The 17,454-nt window shown below is 59.6% G+C and overlaps 1 protein-coding gene across 1 annotated transcript in view; it reads right to left on the reverse strand.

Moving 5' to 3' along the window:
- Positions 1 to 17,454, reverse strand: part of GSE1 (Gse1 coiled-coil protein) — a 99,301-nt gene that overhangs the window by 7,074 nt on the left and 74,773 nt on the right. The window contains exons 3-10 of the mRNA XM_080637865.1: positions 9,711 to 9,929; positions 6,177 to 6,376; positions 4,358 to 4,539; positions 4,018 to 4,215; positions 3,658 to 3,849; positions 3,222 to 3,544; positions 2,480 to 2,804; positions 513 to 1,093 (exon numbers count right to left, since the gene is read on the reverse strand). Coding sequence (XP_080493991.1) covers positions 513 to 1,093; positions 2,480 to 2,804; positions 3,222 to 3,544; positions 3,658 to 3,849; positions 4,018 to 4,215; positions 4,358 to 4,539; positions 6,177 to 6,376; positions 9,711 to 9,929 — 2,220 coding nt within the window. The remainder of the gene's footprint in view (positions 1 to 512; positions 1,094 to 2,479; positions 2,805 to 3,221; positions 3,545 to 3,657; positions 3,850 to 4,017; positions 4,216 to 4,357; positions 4,540 to 6,176; positions 6,377 to 9,710; positions 9,930 to 17,454) is intronic.

Consider the following 17,454-nt stretch of genomic DNA (forward strand, 5'->3'; position numbering starts at 1 on the left):
GGGACCCCACTGGTGGTGCAGCAATGCAGGATGCTGGGTACATGCAGTGGGTTCCAATGGGGGTCCCACAGGGCAGGGAGTGTAACCCAACAGAACCCTACTCCCCCTCCACCAGCTGTGGTACCCTGGAGAGCATCACCCACCCCTGCATCCCCGCTCAGCATCGCTTTGGGACAGCTGCTGGGGTGCTCAACAGGCAGGTTAATGGGGCACAGCCACGGGGATGCTGCGGCTGAGCCTCTCCAAGCCTTCCATCTCCTCCTCACCGCTGTTCTTATCCCCGCTCACACATTCCCATTAATATTTAAAGGCTGCTTATTAGCCTCAGTTCATCATTTATTAATTGGGCATGTCTAGAGCAGAGGATTTACCGCGCTGTCCGGCTTGCCGGAGCATTCACATCGCGGGATGACGGCGTTCCCGGGAGACCCACCGGCTGCCCCATCACCACCACCAGGTCCCAGTGCTGGTATACGGGGGGTCCCCGGCACGATTCCAACCGGGCACCTCACCTTTCTCCCGGGCCTCCCGCCGCCGGCGCTCCTCCAGGTCCAGTTTGCTGACCAGCCTGCGGTGCTGCTGTACGAACTCGTCATAGATGTACATGGGGTCCTGGGCGCGGGGCTGGGGGGCTCGGTAGGGCGAGCTGGGCTTGGTGGCATCAGTGAAGGGGGTGGCCGGGGGCCTTTGCTGGCTCAGGATGCTCTGTGTGGACTTCTCCAGCTCGGCTAGGAAAGGGGCATGGGTGAAGCTCCCGTGCTCCGCAGCGCTGGGCTCCCGTCCTGGAGGGTATTTCTCCAGAGCATCCCTCTTCCTCGTCGCCTCCTCCAGCTTATCCGGGCAGAAGACCCTCTCCACCTTCACCAGTGGGATGCCCTGACGGCTGGGCTCGAAGGGAGCTGGGTGGCCATGGAGGGTGTGAGGCTCTGGGAGGCGCCGGGGTGGATCAGGGGGGGTCTCCATCAGTGAGACGGGATTCCAGAGGGAAGTGGTGACCGGGTGATGCTGGGGCTTGGGCGAGATGAGTGGTGGGGGCCCACCGAAGTGCTGCCCTGGCTCCCGGCTGCTTGGCTCATGGCGGCTGGATCCTGACCTGTGGAGAGAGGAGAGGATGAGAGAGGCTGCTAGTGCTGCTGGAGAGCCAGTCACACACCAACACTGAGCTGCTTTTTGGGGTGAAACATAAGTTAGGGCCACCCAGGAGGGGTTTGTGCACTGGGGCTGCCACACGCATCCTCCTCCTGTGCCAGCTCCCAGAGGGATGGGGGACAGAGTTACGGCTGTGTGGGTTGAGCAGGGATGCGACTGCATCCCCAGGATGCAGGGCTGCCCACCATGGGGACAAGAGAGCCACTTGGGGCTAGCGCAGCCCTGCTGTGCAATGGCAGTGCCTTGGTGCAGCCCTCCTCCGACAGCCAGGATGGAGCCAGCCCGTTAGCAGGATAAATATTTCATGTGCCCAAGCTGTGCATTTAACGCTTTTCCGCTCCACCGCCCCGGACCTCTGTGCAGGGAGAAGCGAGATCAGCTCCGTGCTGCCATCCGGCACCTTGTCACTGCAGGTGGGAAGCGTGGCCTGCCCTGCTGGGACTGGTCCTCATCAGCCCCAGGATGGGGATGGGGATAGGGATGTGGGGATGGGGATGAGAATGGGGATGAGGACAAGGATGAGAATGGGGGTGGGGACGTCCTCATGAGGATGGGGATGAGGATAAGGATGCAGTAACCCCATCTGCAGGTGTTTCGGGGTGACCTTGTCTCTCCTCTGCAGTTTGGGATGGAAGGAGTGTATGGGGAAGGGATGCTGTGACAGGCACTCGCCTGTGTGCCGCCCCATGATCCGCTCCTTATTATCCTCTATGAGCCACTTTAATCCCCTGGATACCCAAAAATAACAAAAGGAGCCGGCGGCAGAGCTGGCTGGATGCACCTGCACTGCTTAACAGCCCAGCAAACCAACCAGGGGGTGCAGCCACACCGCTCTGTCCCCCAGCAACACCACATGGCTTTGGGGCATGTGCCACCCCCCCCAAAAACAGGGCATCCCATTGCCTGGGTCCACCACACAGTGGGGAGCTTCAATTAGCGGTGCCGGTGCCTGGGCAGCTCCTGGCCACTCGCTGCTGGCCCGTGGCCACCTCCCGGGCTCGCTGCCTGCCGCCGCGCAGATGTCGGGCACCGGTGATGCCCGGCGCTGCCAGCACAGCCGGCCTGGCTGGCACCGTGCGGCGGGGACCTGCTGGCACCGGCTGAGCGCAGCAGGGATGTGCGGGGGGCACTGTGATGGATGCTGGGTACCTAATGGGGAGGGAAGAGCTGGCTAATGGGGCAGGCACAGCAGTGGGGTAACAGCAAAAAACCCTGTAGGTGTTATATAGATATGTTTGTAGATGTATAGGTTTTACATATAGGCTGTGAGGGGGGAAAACGCAGCTACGGTTTGGGGTGGGAAGCTCCATGCCTGATGCAGCATCCCTACCTGGGATGCTCAGGGCGATGCTCGGGCTCAGGCTGGCTCGGCACGCGCCCCATGTCGAGGTGCTGCTCCAGCACTTGTTGCCGGAACTCTGAGACCTGGGATTGCCGATCTTCCTTCTCCTGGCGCAGCCGGCGCTGCCGCGCCAGCCACTTCTCCTCCTCGTTGGTGCGATGGATGAGCAGCGCCGTGGCCGCGCTGCTTCCCGGCAGGGGGAACACGTTGTGGTTGGGGATGAGGCTGGGCACGGGGTGGTGGGAGGCCGGTGGTGGGTGCAGCGGGTGCTGGATAGGCTTTGGTGTCGGCAGCCCCGAGTCCTTCAGTTTCTCTGCGTTGGAAAAGGGGTACCGGAGAGTCAGGGCATGCAAAGGGGGGACCACACTGCTGGTTATCAGGGAATTATGGGGTGTGCAGAGCATCCCCCAAGCATCAATACGGGCAGAGCTGTGGGGCAGCCACCAGCCAAAGCCCGGTGCTCCCTCCCTGCCATCCCTGCTGCTGGGCATGCCCGGCACTGGGCTCCCATCCACACCGGACCGAGTCAGATGGCACCGGCACCGCGCCACCTCCCCGAGAGCCGCGGCAGCTGGGCTGTTGGCACAGGGAGCTGGCAGCCCGGCTCCATCCCCAGCCACCTCCCGGGGCCACCGACCCCCTCAGCTTTGCCATCTGGAGGGGGAAAGGGACCGTGGCGAGCTGTGCCGATGTGGCATCCCCCCCAGTGTCACCCTTAGGGATGCTGTACCTGGTCTGATGGGTACCAGTGGCTCTGCTGGCTTGCCCCGCTCCTCGGCCGGGTGTCCCCGCAGCCCGTGCAGCTCAGCCACAGGGAGGAATGGCCCTTCCATGGCTTTCACCATGCTCAGCTCCTTCTCCCGGGCGCGCTCCCGCTGCCTCTCCAGCTCCCGTTCGCGCTCCTTCTCCCGCTCCCGCTCCAGCTCCTTCTCACGTTCCCGCTCCCGTTCGCGCTCCTTCTCCCGCTCTCGGTCGGCTTCTCGCTCCCGCTCCTTCTCCCGCTCCCGCTCGCGCTCCCGCTCCCTCTGCCGCAGCTCCTCATCCATTTGCAGCCTGCGAAGAGAAGCCCAACAGGAAAATCCCAACCCCAAACACCCCCCGGATGGGTGTCGGCATCCCTTGGAGCGCCCTATCCATCCCCTGTCCCAGCCATCACCCCTCCGTACCTCTCTGCGGCGAGGCTGGAGATGCGCTCGGACTGCAGGGCAGAGAGGGAAGAGTGTGAGAGCTCGGGGGGGTACCGTACCCCGGAGAGGTGCAGGTGCATGGCCGAGGGGTGCAGGGGTGGCAGCGAGCCCGGCGCTGGCAGCGGGTAGAACGGGGACCGCAGCGCTGACAGGCAGTACGACTCGTCCATCCTGGGGAGACAGGGATGCTCAGAGGGATGCATCACACGGAGTTAGGAAGAAAGCCCCAATTCCCTTCCCATCAAGCTGGATGTGGGCTGCCCTGTGCTCGGAGACGGGTCTGGAGAGCCCCAAGATGCCCTTAAGTGCAGCCCAACCATCCTTCCCTGTGATGCTCACCTGAAGGCAGGGTGCGGGAAGGGGTGATGTGTCAGGTAGCTGGGGTGGTAGTAAGCAGCAGCAGCAGCCGGGTCCAGGCCGAGGGGTGGCAGGGAGGACATGCGGAGGTCCTCGGCGGTGTGGTAGGGACGGAAGCTGCGCAGGTAATCCTCGGTGACCGCGCTCGGAGGCACCACGTGGTGGACCGGCCGTTGCAGGCTGTGGGGAGCAGGGAGATGGTCACATCCCAGCCTGTGCCCCCATGGGGATGTCACCCCGTCAGGATGCTCAACAGGACCAGAGCTCGCAGGGGATACCTGCATCCCGCAAGCCCTTCCCCATCCATTGCCGCTGGACTCACTTGAGAGGTGGGAAGCGGGAGTCCTGGACCACGGAGCTGGGGGGCAGCCCGAAGGAGTAGGGTGTCCCCAGGAGATGGGAGGGGACGGTGGGGCCCCCCGCTTTCTCCTGAGAGAGGGGGGGCTCCGAGATGAGGCGCTCACGGCCGCTGCTGCTGCTGCTGCCCCGAGACCCTGCTTCTTGCTGGAAGGCAAAGAGACAAACACCAAGAGAGGCATTAAGGGATGGCAGGGAGCCCGCAGAGGATGGGGGGGGGGTCCCTGCTGTCTCCCCACCCCAAGACCCTTAGTGGGTACCACTGTGCCCGCAGGGTCCCAGCTGGCACCAGTACATGCAGGAGAATGCATCCGCTGGAGCATCCTCCTGCACCCAGCGTGTCCAAAGACGGGCTGGAAAGAGTGAGGGTCTGCAGGGGTTATGCGGGGGGGCACCAGCAGAAAGGGTGCTGAAGCTGGAGCAGTGCTGATAGGTTACCTATTAATTACCCATGGAAATCCAACAGGCCTTTGATAACGGCCATAAACCAGAGGTCAGCCCATGAGCATCCCAGCCTCCCCGCGAGCCCTCATCAATCTTCCATCAGCCCCCCATCCCAGCACTGGGATGAAGCTTGCTCCCTTCCATCACCCACATCAGCTGGGGATGGACCCCATGGCAAGGGTGACAAGAAACCCCACAGGGTCTGGCAATTAGGGGTATGACCTCCAGCAAGTCAAGTTGGGTTTAAAAGTGATCATTTTCCATTGCATTTTCTGTTTAGCGGCTATAGGAGCAGGAAGGCAGCATCCCTTATCACCCCGCATCCCTTCCCCATCCAATGCCGGTCCTAGTCTCATGTCCCTGGCTGCTGGGGACAGTCCCAAGGTCACCACAGCCTGCACAAAGGGTGTTGTCATTCCCCCCCGCCCCATCCCCGCCACCTCTGCCGCCTGCATTAAGGCTCATTGTGCGTGCCAGGCTCTGCTCTAATTACCTCCCTGTCTCGGGGCGTCACGCTGCGAGCGAGGCGCTGCCAGACAATAACCCACGCTCAGTTAACCCCCGTGCTGCGGGGTCACAGTGGAGGGGCTGACACAGTGAGGCGGGGGGGGGGGGGGGGGGGACATGGCGATGGGGAGCACCTGGATACCCCCCCTGAGCATCCAGGGATCACGATTCCATTTGCTTCCCCCCGCTCCCCGCCCTCGGCGTTTCTCATCCCCTCCCATCGCCTCTCTGCTTTGTGGTTTAATTAGTCTTTCCAAGTGGCATAATCCCCCCGGGAATCTGCTTGTAGCGTGTGGAGGAGAGGAGAACCACTAACGATGCTTCTTAATTAGCCGCTCTCCCCCACCACCCTCTTCCTCACGCTCCTTCCCTCCGGATGGCAGCCTGGGGATGATGGAGAAGGGATAAAAAGGGGTGGCGGGAAGGGGCCAGCCCCGTGGCAATGTGGATCCTGGCACTTTGGACCACAGTTGGCACTATCAGTGCCGTGCATCCCACATCCTCCATCCTTTGAGGGGGGGCCCACAGTTAGCATCATCATCCCGCATCCTCCGTCCTTTTGGGGGGACCACAGGTAGCACTATCATCCCGCATCCTCCATCCTTTGGGGGGGGACCACAGTTAGCATTATCATCCCGCATCCTCCATCCTTTGAGGGGGGGACCACAGTTAGCATTATCATCCCACATCCTCCATCCTCTGAGGGGGGACCACAGTTAGCATTATCATCCCGCATCCTCCATCCTTTGGGGGGGGACCACAGGTAGCACTATCATCCCGCATCCTCCATCCTTTGGGGGGATCATGCACCCCTCAAACGCATCCATCCATACCTGTCTGCCCTCGCTCCTCCAGACCCCATTGACCGTCTTTGTGGGTGCAATGGTGACAACGGGTGGCGTGCTGGGCACGCTGTGCCCCCCTGGGGGCACAATGATGGGGCCCATGGGGCCACGTTTGGGTGTGCTGGCAGGGGAGCTGTGGTTGGTGGCTGGTGAGGAGACCGGGGATGACTCGCTGCTTATTGAAGACCCTGGAATTGAACCAAAAGTTAACGTAAATGGGGGGGAAAGGCAGTTTTAACCAGCTAAACCCACTCTCCTGACAAGCTGAAGCTATTCCTGGTGGGATGCCCTTCTGCAGGGACCAGGGATGAGGCATAGGGATGCACACAGTGCAGTCAGCATCCCTTCAGCCCACCAAGTTGGACCCTCATCCTCCCATCCCCAAGGATCCCTGTCCTAAGGGATCCCTAAATCCTAAGGGATTTAGCACTGTCCCTGCAGTGCTAAAAGGCTTTGCCCCACACGGTAGGATGGGCACCTTCAGCTCCCATCTAATAGGGGCTGTAAAGCCCTACATGGGTGCAGGAAGCCCTGCCTGTGCTGCTTGCCTTGGCACGAGCAGCACCGATGCGATGCCAACCCCGGGCAGCAGTATCTTTTCCAGCCGAACCCACAGATTCCTTAATCCGTCTGTGAAAGTTGCCGTGTGCTTCCGTGCCAGGGCACTCGGAGGCAGTGGGATGAAGGAAGGAGTCGCTCCCCATAACCCTTGGGCAAAGCTTTGGCTTTATTTGCATAATACATCTGTATTTTAAATTATAAACCACCCCGGGGATGCTGGCCGTGTTTCCAAGGGAAAACACAAAAATGGAATTAAAGCGGAGAGCAGAGCTGGAGCAGGAACGCAAATTCAATGTGAATTAGGGCATAGGCACACGGGCTGGTCCAAAAAGCCAAACGGGCAGTTTGGAGGCTCCTACCCTCCAAACCCTGCTCTCAGCATCCTTAAATATGGGCTAAGGGAAGGTTTCCCACATGCCATTAAGGACCAGATACCGGCCACCAAGGGTTGGCCTGTGGTCATCAGAGGATGCCAGCCAAGAGATGAGGATGCTCCCCATTCCAGCACTGAAAGAGGCTGCAAGCACGCACGCCAGCTCCCCATAGGATATAAGGTGTCTCCTTGCTCTTCAAGTGCGCAAGTCTTTGCCCAAGGGAGTTGTGGATGCTCCATCCCTGGCCACGTTGGATGGGGCTTGGAGCAACCTGCTCTAGTGGAAGGTGCCCCTGCCCATGGCAGGGGGTTGGACCTGGATGAGCTTTAAGGCTCTTTCTGTCCCATAGATGATAAGTCAGCCCCCCTCATTGTGCAAGGAAGCTCCTTGCATAAGCTAACAACCCATCTCCATCCCCATCCAAAAGCCCAACGCTCTCCTCACCACACTCAGTGTAAAACCAGGAGGGAGCCGGGATGTGGCAGGGCCGGGAATGCCACAGGAAAACCCATCATCCCCATGCGTTGGGAAGGATGCTCGGAGCAGCGAGGCCAAGCGGAGCAGCTCGCTGCCATCCGTCCTGTCCTATTAATTATTCCCGAGTCGCTCCGAATCGCTTTCATTTCAAGAGCAGCGAGACTCAGGGCAAGAGAAAGGCTGCCCGTGACAAAGGAGGCTGCCGATACGGATTTGACACCCACTGAAGTCTATCTTGTCAGCGCAAGGCCAACAACAATTAGCAGCCTAATCCCCTCTGAGCTGGGAAGCCATTACTCACCACGCGATAGCGTTAACAATCAATACCATTACAATGAGCCTGGCAATTAATGAAGCTAAAGTCTTACTTCAGAACCTTAATTCTCGCTGTGTGGCTTTAAACGGGAGGGTTTGTGATCGTTATAATTAACTGGTGGTATTCAGCCAGGAGTTAGTCAATGAAACTAATCTGGATTGGAGATGACAAGAGGCACAGTGTGATGGTGTCACCTTTGTTTTCTGACCTCCCGCTTTCCGCTCCGCGATAGCAGATTAGCAGCCCAGGCTGACAGGCAAATGTAATTAACAGCTGAGACCCTGAAGGAGGAGAAGGGGGGGAAAGAAAGGAAAGAGGGAGGGAATAAAACCCACCCTGCTGACAGCCTGGGGTAGGATGAGAGGCAGGAGCCCCCAGCCAGGCGACGGCTTCAATGGATTTGCTGGGATGGAATGGGTCGGGATGAGCCCCTGCAGCTGGGGATGCTCTGCGGGAGCAGGACATCCCTACAGATGTCCCATAAACCCAGCAGAAAAGCTGGATGGACCCATTTGGCATCACCCCATCAGCTGCATCTGCCACAGTGGAGCATCTCCCATTGTGGGAAGCGGGGTGAGGATCTGGGGGCAAAGCAATGCACTTCCTAGGGCTAAAAACCACAGCGTGGAAAGAAACACCCTTCCCGACACGCACCCACAGTCATGCCTATTAAAAACCCACTTTGGGCACCCAGATGGGCAAGTCATTATGAGGAAATCCAAAGGGAACGCAGCTGCTTCCCTTCAGCACCATGAAATCCATGCCAAAGCCTGCTGATGTCCCTTCAGATGGGCTGAGCAGAGAGGAGGGGACAGGAGCAGTGGGGTGTGGGGGGAAGGAAAGGCAAAATAATCCCCTACCCACATCTGACCACCCCAAAGAAAGCAGATGGGCTCTGGAGGAGGCAGTCGGGATGAAGCATCACCAAGCCCAGGTCCCATTGGCATCACAGGGACCTGGCATCCCCATCAGGAGCAGCTAATGCCAGAGGCTTTAGGCCACGGCTGTGCTGGGACATTTCAATCTGATGGGGGGGCTGTGGGGAGGGTCCTGGAGACGGTGTTTGCAAAAAGGGATCATCCATAAAGTACCTTGCAAAGGGTCCACATACTCCCCGTGTCCCAAAGTGCCTGGGAGGTGGGCAACGACCCAACAGGGAGCACTCACCAATGGTAACAACAGGGATAAATACGATTTCATTACAAACTGGTGATGCCAGGAGTCTCCCGGCAAAGCACCTGGCACTGTGGGGACATGTTGCCTCCTCCTGTGCATGCGGGACAGCCCTGGCAATTCCCATGGGACGCACTCCCTGCAGCAGCACGGAACTCAGGATCAGTAGCATGTGACACTGCGAACGGCACCCCACGTCCAAGCAGGGTGGGTACGTGATGGAGACCATCAACCAGGCCATCACACTGTGATGAGGGCTGGGGACCTCCTGGGGGTGCCCAAATTGGCTGTTTAGCTGTGAAATTCAGCTGGAAAAGGAACGGATTTGAGGCGCCTCTGGCTAAAACAGCATTGAAGAGAAGCATAGCAGGAAAGAACAAGGCTGGAGGGGCAGACAGGGACAGGTCCCCCCATGCCATGCTCTCCCAGGCTTTCTCCCGGGGTATAAGAAGTGATACAGCATTAGGATTACTCCGGCTGAATTGAGTTTCTTAACTGCTCCCTCGAGACACAATGCTAGGGAAAGACATTAGCTTGGGAAATGGGGGGGAAACGCCACCTCGGGTGGCAGCAGCGATGCTCAGCATCCCCTGCATCCCCATCCCCATCCTCATCACCTACCTCTGGGCTCCTCGGCTTGCTTGGCGAGCTTGCGGAGCGCGGCGGCGAAGCTGGAGGAAGGTGCTGCCTGGACGGACAAAGTGCTGCTGGCTGCAGGGCTGCCATTGGGGACGATGGAGCCGTTGAGAGGCGATGGGGTGAGCGGGCTGACGGTGGCGGTGGTGCGGGTGGCGGTGGAGAGCATTCCTAGGGACGGCGACTTCGGCTCATGGCTCATGCCTGCGGATGGGAGCAGTGTGTTAAGAGCGGGATACAGGGACGGGAGAGGGGAGAGCGGGTCCCAAATCCCCCTTGAAGCTGGAACAATGAGCAGGATAAGCGAGACCTTCCATCTGGTTTTCCACCTCGTGCAGCGGGTGGGATGCGAGCAGGCAGACACAAGTGCTGCTTATGGGGCAGCAGCTTCTCTAATGAAGTAAGTGTGCCCATGGAAAATAAGGTGATGTGGGGGACAGGAGCTGCCATCGGTGTCCCACAGCCCCACCAATCCCAAAGGCTCCCATGAAACAGCACAGGGGGACTCAGCAGAGCCCCATGGGAAGGGGGAAGGTGTTTTGGGGGGACATTGGGATATCAGCATCCTGATGGAGGTGATGGGGAAAGGGGTAGGTAGCCTCCTCCATGGTGCTGCCAAAACCTGAAGCATCACAGCTGCACCCCTAATTGCCACCACTGCACCCCAAATCCCTGCCACTGCACCCTCAGATCTCCAATACTGCATCCCTGGGTCCCCACCACTGCACCCCCAAGTCCTCACCACTGCTCCCTCAAATTCCCACTATTGCATCCCCCTATCCCCATCACTGCTCTCCTAAACCCCCACCATTGTACCTTCAATCCCCACTGTGTCACCTTCAAATCACCACCAGCACATCCCCAAACCCCTCATCTCGCACCCACAGTCCCCCCTCACTTCATTCCCAAGCCCCCACCACTGCACCTTCAAATCCTCACCATTGCAGCCCCACTGCAGCTCCAAACCCCCACCACTGCCCCCTTCCAACATCCCTCCCCCCCAGCACTGCCATGCTCCCCATCAATTCCCCTTCAAACGCTCACCATGGCACCCCCAAGTCCCCATCGGCGCACCCCATAGCACAGGGCCTCTATAGGGCACAGTGGTCCCTACGCGTGAGGGTTTGGGTGCTGCTGAACAGGGGGGTGCCCCCCAGCTGTCACAACCGGCTGCTCCAGGGCTCTCCACCTCCCAAAACAGCAACTGCTGATATCAGGGCCCTTAAAATAGACTTCCAAACGAGCAGCTTCATTAACACCAGCCTAAAATTAGCCCTGCTCCCAGGTGGGGAGCAGAGAACAAGGGGGTGCCAAGGGGCAGGGCCCCCCCATCCCAGCTCCCAATGGAGGCAATGGTGGAGACCCCAGAGCATCCCATGGCAGAGGGCTGGCCGTGCAGAGCATCAGGGCTGGGGGGGGGGGCCAGCAGTGCCACTCAGCATTGATTAATCTTTGCCCCCCGGCCCCAGGAGAGGCGGCCGGCGCGGCGGCGTGCGCTCCCCTCTGCCCTCATTATACAAGCATTTATTAACTCCGGTGCTCTCAGCCATTGACTGCCGCCTTGTCGACACGCTCGGCTCATGTAAATTCATTACCGGAACAGCTGGGGAAGCCAACGCGCACACGGACGGCCTTGGAATGGGCACCCCCCCACACACACACCCCCCGAGCATTGCACTGGCATGGGGACCCCCATAGGAGTGAGTGGGTGTCCAACAGAGAGTGGGATACTGGGATCTGCATGCACTGCGCTCCTATGGGCTGTTCCAGGGCGCTGCCCTGCATCCCTTGGGTACAGCCCTGCATCCCTGGGCACTGTCCTGTATTCCCTTAACACAGCCCCGCACCTCTATAGCACTGCACTGCATCCCCTTAGCGCAGCCCCGCATGTCCATGGCACTGTCCTGTATCTCCTTAACACAGCCCCGAATCCCCATGGCACAGCCCCACATCCCCATGGCACTGTCCGGCATCCCCTGGGCACAGCTCTGTATCCCCTTCGTACAGCCCTGTGTCCCCTTAACACAGCCCTGAGTCCTTATGGCACAGCCCCACATCCCCATGGCACTGCTCTGCATCCCATTAACACAGCCCCACATCCCCACGGCACTGTCCTGCACCCCCTTAGCACAGCCCTGCACCCCCTTAGCACAGCCCTGCACTCCCATGGCACTGCCCTTCATCTCCTTAGCACAACCCTGCACCCCCTTAGCACAGCCCCGCACCCCCATGGTACAGCCCTGCACCCCCATGACACTGTCCTGTACCCCTATGGCATTGCCCTGCATCCCCATGGCATTGTCCTGCACCCCCATAGGACACTTCCCCATACCCCCCATCTTCTCCCCAGCCATTAACCCCACTGCAACCACTCCCCCAAGCCCCAACCCAAGGCTGGACCCGCTCTGCTACAAGCAGCCGGGGGGGATTATCACGCTCACACATGCTCACCGGGGCACAAGGGCTGGCAGCGCAGCGTCACCCGTGTGATGCTCAGCTGATCTCCGCAGCCCCAAACGCCTCCCAGCTCACCCATGATCCCACCAGGATTTGCCAGGTGAGCACAGGGCAAGCTCCAAGCCAGCAGCTCATTGGAAACCATGCGGAGAACTCATTCCCCCCTCTCCTCTCCCCGGGCCTGGCTCGCTAACGTGAGCGCTGCCGCTGCCCCAAACCAGTTCTGCCGCTCCTGCCCCGTGATAAAATCAGTGCCTCCGCCCTGGCTGGGGCCCGAGCAGCGCCGCTCACCCGCCTTGCCCCGACTGAGGTGGCGTCCGTCTGTCCGGGCGTCCCTGCGCTGCCCCATGGGACAGCTGCCAGGTGAGGAAACTGAGGCACGCAGCATAGGGATGGGGATGTGGGACCACGCGGTGTCCATCCATCCATCCATCCATCCATCCATCCATCCATCCATCCATCCCCCCGGCATGCCGTCACCGGTGTGGCATGGGTGCCACTCACCTCTGCGGGTGCCGCTGTCCCTGTGGCGGCTGGGGACGCGGTGCCACCCCACAGCGAGGTGGGGCTTCTTCCCTCTCCTGTCCCTCCCTGGCTGCTTCTCCCGACAGGCAGATCCATGCGGAAAAACAGGTCAAGTCCGCAGCCAGCGGATGCCTCACCAGGGTGGGGAGATGAACCCTGAAATGGGGCCCTATGGAGGTGCAGGGAGAGGGGCTGGCACCCCCCCCATATTCCTGCCCTCGGGCGTCACTTGCTGCCTTTGCCCATGCATGCAGGCAGCTGCCTGTACATCCACCACCAAGCCAAGGCAGGATGCTGCAGGGCGCTTGGGTCTCCTGCTGGGGCCGTGGGGAGGGTTTGGGACCGGGGACCAGGCAATGTGTCACCATGTCCTTGTCCCCTTCCCAAGGAATGTGCCGGGGCAGGGAGTGTCTGGCATTCCCAGTGCCTGCTGGCTGCCTGCCCGCAGGAGCAGGCATGTCCCTGCCTGGCAGCAAGAGGAGAAGGGGACAGCAATGCCATCACCATGTACCCTTCCACCCTTCCTTATGCCACCCTGCATCCTGGCACCCCTTCCTGTGGTACCATGGGGTTGGCATCCCTATCAGAGCACAACCCCAAGCCCCTGTCTGCTGATGGTGGGGAGGATGTCCCTGTCCTCCTGTACCCCAGCACCCGCTGTCCCCGCATCCCCGGCGCAGGGCTGGGAGCTGGGAATGTGCCATCTCCTCTCCATCTGCTCCTGATGATGCTGGCGGGTTTTTTGGCAGCGGGTGCCTCCTCCGGCAGCGAGAGCAGAACCAGTCTGGCTGCCTGGTGGGGATGGAGACAAATAAGACATGCCAGCAGCCGCACTGGGGCAGGGATGGGCTCCCAGCACCCCAAAACCTCGGGATCCTTCCCCTCAGCACTGCTGCCCTTCCTGCATCCCCATTCCCACCGCAGGCAGCTGCCGGGAAATGCAGGTCTAGCACCTTGGTTTCAGCATCCTCTCCCCCACAGCACCTTGAAAGGCCTCTAATGAGCATGAAGTGCCCTTCAGAGCAGATTGCCATTGAACTCAACCTGCACCAGCTGCCCGCTTTAAAAGCAGCTATTTTGAGCTCCCGGGCTCCCGAGCGCTGGAACTAATAATTTATTACCAAATACGATCAGGCAGCAGCTCCAGCCCCTGGCAAATGGAGCGGAAAAAAACCCAGCGCGGCGGGAGGCCGAGGGGAGAAAGGGGGAGATGAGCATCCTGCATCCCTCCCTGGGACGGATGCGCACCCACCACACAGGACCGCAGCTCAGACAGAGCCCACCTGGCCAACCCCTTGGCAAGGATCCTCCAGGCTTGCTCTGGATGGGGCCCTAAAGGAATTAGGGGTGATGCTCCGCACCATGAGGTTCCCTCCTGTCTCAGCGCCTCGGCTCCCACTCCACAGCCGGATCCAGCTGCACGCTCCAAGCAGGAACAGCTGCTTTGCATGGATTTTCAATGCTAATGGCCTCACATTGTGGAGCCCCCCCCCCTCCATTCCCTTCTCCCTTGTGCTGCCTGAATGCAGCAGGCAGGGCCCCAGTGTGCGGGCAAGGAGGGAGGGCAGGAGGCCAAGGGCAGCGTGTGCCCAGGGTCCCTGTGTCACCCCATTGAGAGGCAGGGGACAGGCAGAGGGTACCACCTCCTCCACCAGTGATGTCACTCCTCATTAGCGCAGCTCTACCTACAACACCCTCCATTAATTAATTAATTGATCGATGGGAGCCCCCCTTCTGCCCTCCCTCCCCACCACGCTGCATGCAGCCAGCACAAAGGGCTTGGTGTCCCCAGGAGGGATGGAGAGATGCCCGCACAGCCTATTGCGGCTCTTAGATCCTCCAGGACCCATCCCATGAGCACTGCCCACCTTGGATGGCTCCCCAGCACCCTCTAAGGGATCCGGATGGGTCTCCCCAGGGTAAGGAACACCCTGTGGTGCAGGGATGGGATGTGGGGGTCCCCAAGGAGCCTGGCACCGAGCGCCAAGCGCATGGCACTATTAAGCCGGCTGCGTCTCCATCGATCGCTCCTCCATGGACCATTGATCTGGCAAATGACAACAAGCAAACTAATAAGAGCTCGTTTGGAGGGCGCAGAGCTGGGGAGGGGCCAGGGCCGGCGTGATGGGGGTTACTTCTCTCCCTTCCCTGCCTTCCTTTGCCCAGCATAACCAGCCCTACGCTCCTACGTTTAGGACCATAGGAAACGAGGCCGGTGAAAGGTTTGCTTCAAAGCAACTTTCTCCCCCATTTCTGCCCTGACGGAATGAGCAGGGGGCTTCCAGTGTAAAGTACCAGTGCTCAAAGGATGCTGCTGACCCCCAAGCCCCATTCCGCAGCGTCCAGGTTGGGAAGGCATCTTTTAGCTCCTGATACCCAGTCTGGGTGCCAGCCATCTCTTGACCCCTTACCCGTGCTTTGGGAGAAGTAGGGTACAACCCTTACCCCTCCTCTTCGCATGAGCTGAGGGCTTAATGGCTAAACGGGGTGCGCGTATGGGTGCCAGGCATCACACAGATGGGCACTGCACGGTGCTGTGGGGCACTGCATGGCGCTGTCATGCCCTGCACGGTGCCGCCAGGCATTGTTCGGTGCCGTTAGGCATCGCACGGTGCTGCCAGGCATTACACGGTGCTGCCAGGCACCGCGCAGTGCCGCCAGGCATCCAACGGTGCCACTGGGAATTGTGTGGGACAGGACTTGGCACCGCGCGGTGCCGTTGGGTAACGCACCGCGGGTCAGAGCCAGGCAGCGCCCGGTGCTGGCAACCCTCGCACGGTGTCACCGTGCCGTGCCCGGTGCGGTGAGGCTGCCCCGGTACCCACGTCCCTTGTCCCCACGCTGCGGGCAGCGCAGGCTTTGCCGTCAGCAGCGCATTGTTCTCGGTGCGAGGAGCCCTTGCCCAGCAGATGGCAGGTATAACAAAGCAGCTTGCTGCGGCCAAGCCAATTATTTATCTAATTATGATTTACCACTTAACCACATGATCTTTCTGCAGAGTTGTAGGCAATTAAAACCAGGGTGATTATGTGGATTATGCAAATCGGCTGGAGCCCAGCGAATAGAATTGGGAGATTAGAGTTTCACGCAGGCTGGAGCTTGCACGGGGCAGGTCCTAGCGGGGCAGGGGGGCTGCAGGCAGGGTCAGGAGGGGCCAGGGTGATGCCTTTGAGGTGCTGCAGGCAAAGCCAAGGGGGTCCCATAGCCAAAAGGTGCCCAGCATCATCCTGCAGGAGATGAAAGCATCTGGTGACTCCCACCAGCACCAAGGGCTGCCCAGTGCTGCACCCCAAAAAGGTGGTGGTGGGGTTACACAACGCAGGCCCCCATCCCTCGCTCCATCCACAGGGAGGATATACTAACAGGTATTAATAGCGAGTATTAATAACACCACCTGGCAGATTACTCTGCCTGCCAGGCTTGATATGAGGTTTATACACGGCACAAACTCCGGAAATACATAAGTATTAATGGTAATACCTCGTGTCCTAGCAAAGGTCATGGGCAATCTCCATCAATCCCACTGTGCCGCTGGCCAAGCCGGGGGTCTGGGTGGGAATAGGGGTCTCCGCTGTGCTCCCGGGATGACCCCGCCTGCACTGTGGTTTATGACTGCGCAGATGGCCTCGCACAGGCCACAGGAAAGGTTTTACCTTGGGATAAGAAATTAATACTGGCAAATGGGAAATGTACTCCATGTATTTTCATTTTCCTAATACCGCTGCCATCTGCTAGCAATCCATACCCTGCCTCACCTGCTTTTAGTTAAAAGATGCTGCAGAGGTGTTGGTGAGACCTTGGTGTGCTCATCACCTACGAGCTCTGCGTCCCATGGGGACAAACCGGGGTCCCACCACTGCCTTGATGGGTCTCATCCTCCTCATGAAGCCCCCCATGAAATGGGCATCAGCGATGAGGGTCTGAAGCAGGAGTGATGCCCATGGACACTGGAGCCACACCAACGGGACAAATCTGGCACGCTCTTCATCACGGGCGAGCATCAACCAAAACCCATGCCCAGGGGTTCGGCACCATAGGGATTCAGGGTGATTAGCAGTGGTGATCCCATGTGCCGGTGCTGAGCAGGCTGGACGGTGGCCCCCGCGTGCACAGCATCTTCCCTTTTCGCCTACAGTAATCCTCAGCCTTTCGAGCAAATTATTAAAATTCACTTATATTTAATCTGGCTGCTGGAATTAATTGAATTTTTACGCTTGGTAAATGTCAGTGGGTGCACGCTGCCTCCCAACGGGGACCCGGCTGCAGGTGCAATGGGCGCAACCCCAGGCTTTTCCCAGCTCTCCAGGGACAAAACCCATTATGGGACATGGGATGGGGTGCCCACAGCTCCTGTTGGGAATGGGTGCTGGGATGAATGGGTGTCAGCACCCTCACAGCTAGAGTGGGATGCTCAATGGCACCGGGGATGTGGCTCCCAAACCTGCCTCCCTCCAACTGAGTTAATAAACACTCCCTACATCCCTTTGGATTCCTACGGCAGGTCCCAGTGGTGCCTTGATGGCTTTGGAGGGGACACGGAGAGCCCTTCGCTTTCCACCCCTCAGCCTTGGTGGAGAGTGCCAGCACTCAACAGCCTGCTGCTGGCAGGAGCCTTCCTCCCCTCCCCATCATCCTCATCGAAAATTGCCAAAGTGCCTAATTTGCCCGCTGGAAAAGCCAAGGGTAAAGAGCCTCTATTTTGCCATAATAAGCCCTCCAGACAAAGGCGGGATGAGCCATTCAGTGG

The sequence above is a fragment of the Psittacula echo genome (genome assembly GCF_963264785.1).
Source record: "Psittacula echo genome assembly, chromosome: Z".
NCBI lineage: Eukaryota > Metazoa > Chordata > Aves > Psittaciformes > Psittacidae > Psittacula > Psittacula echo.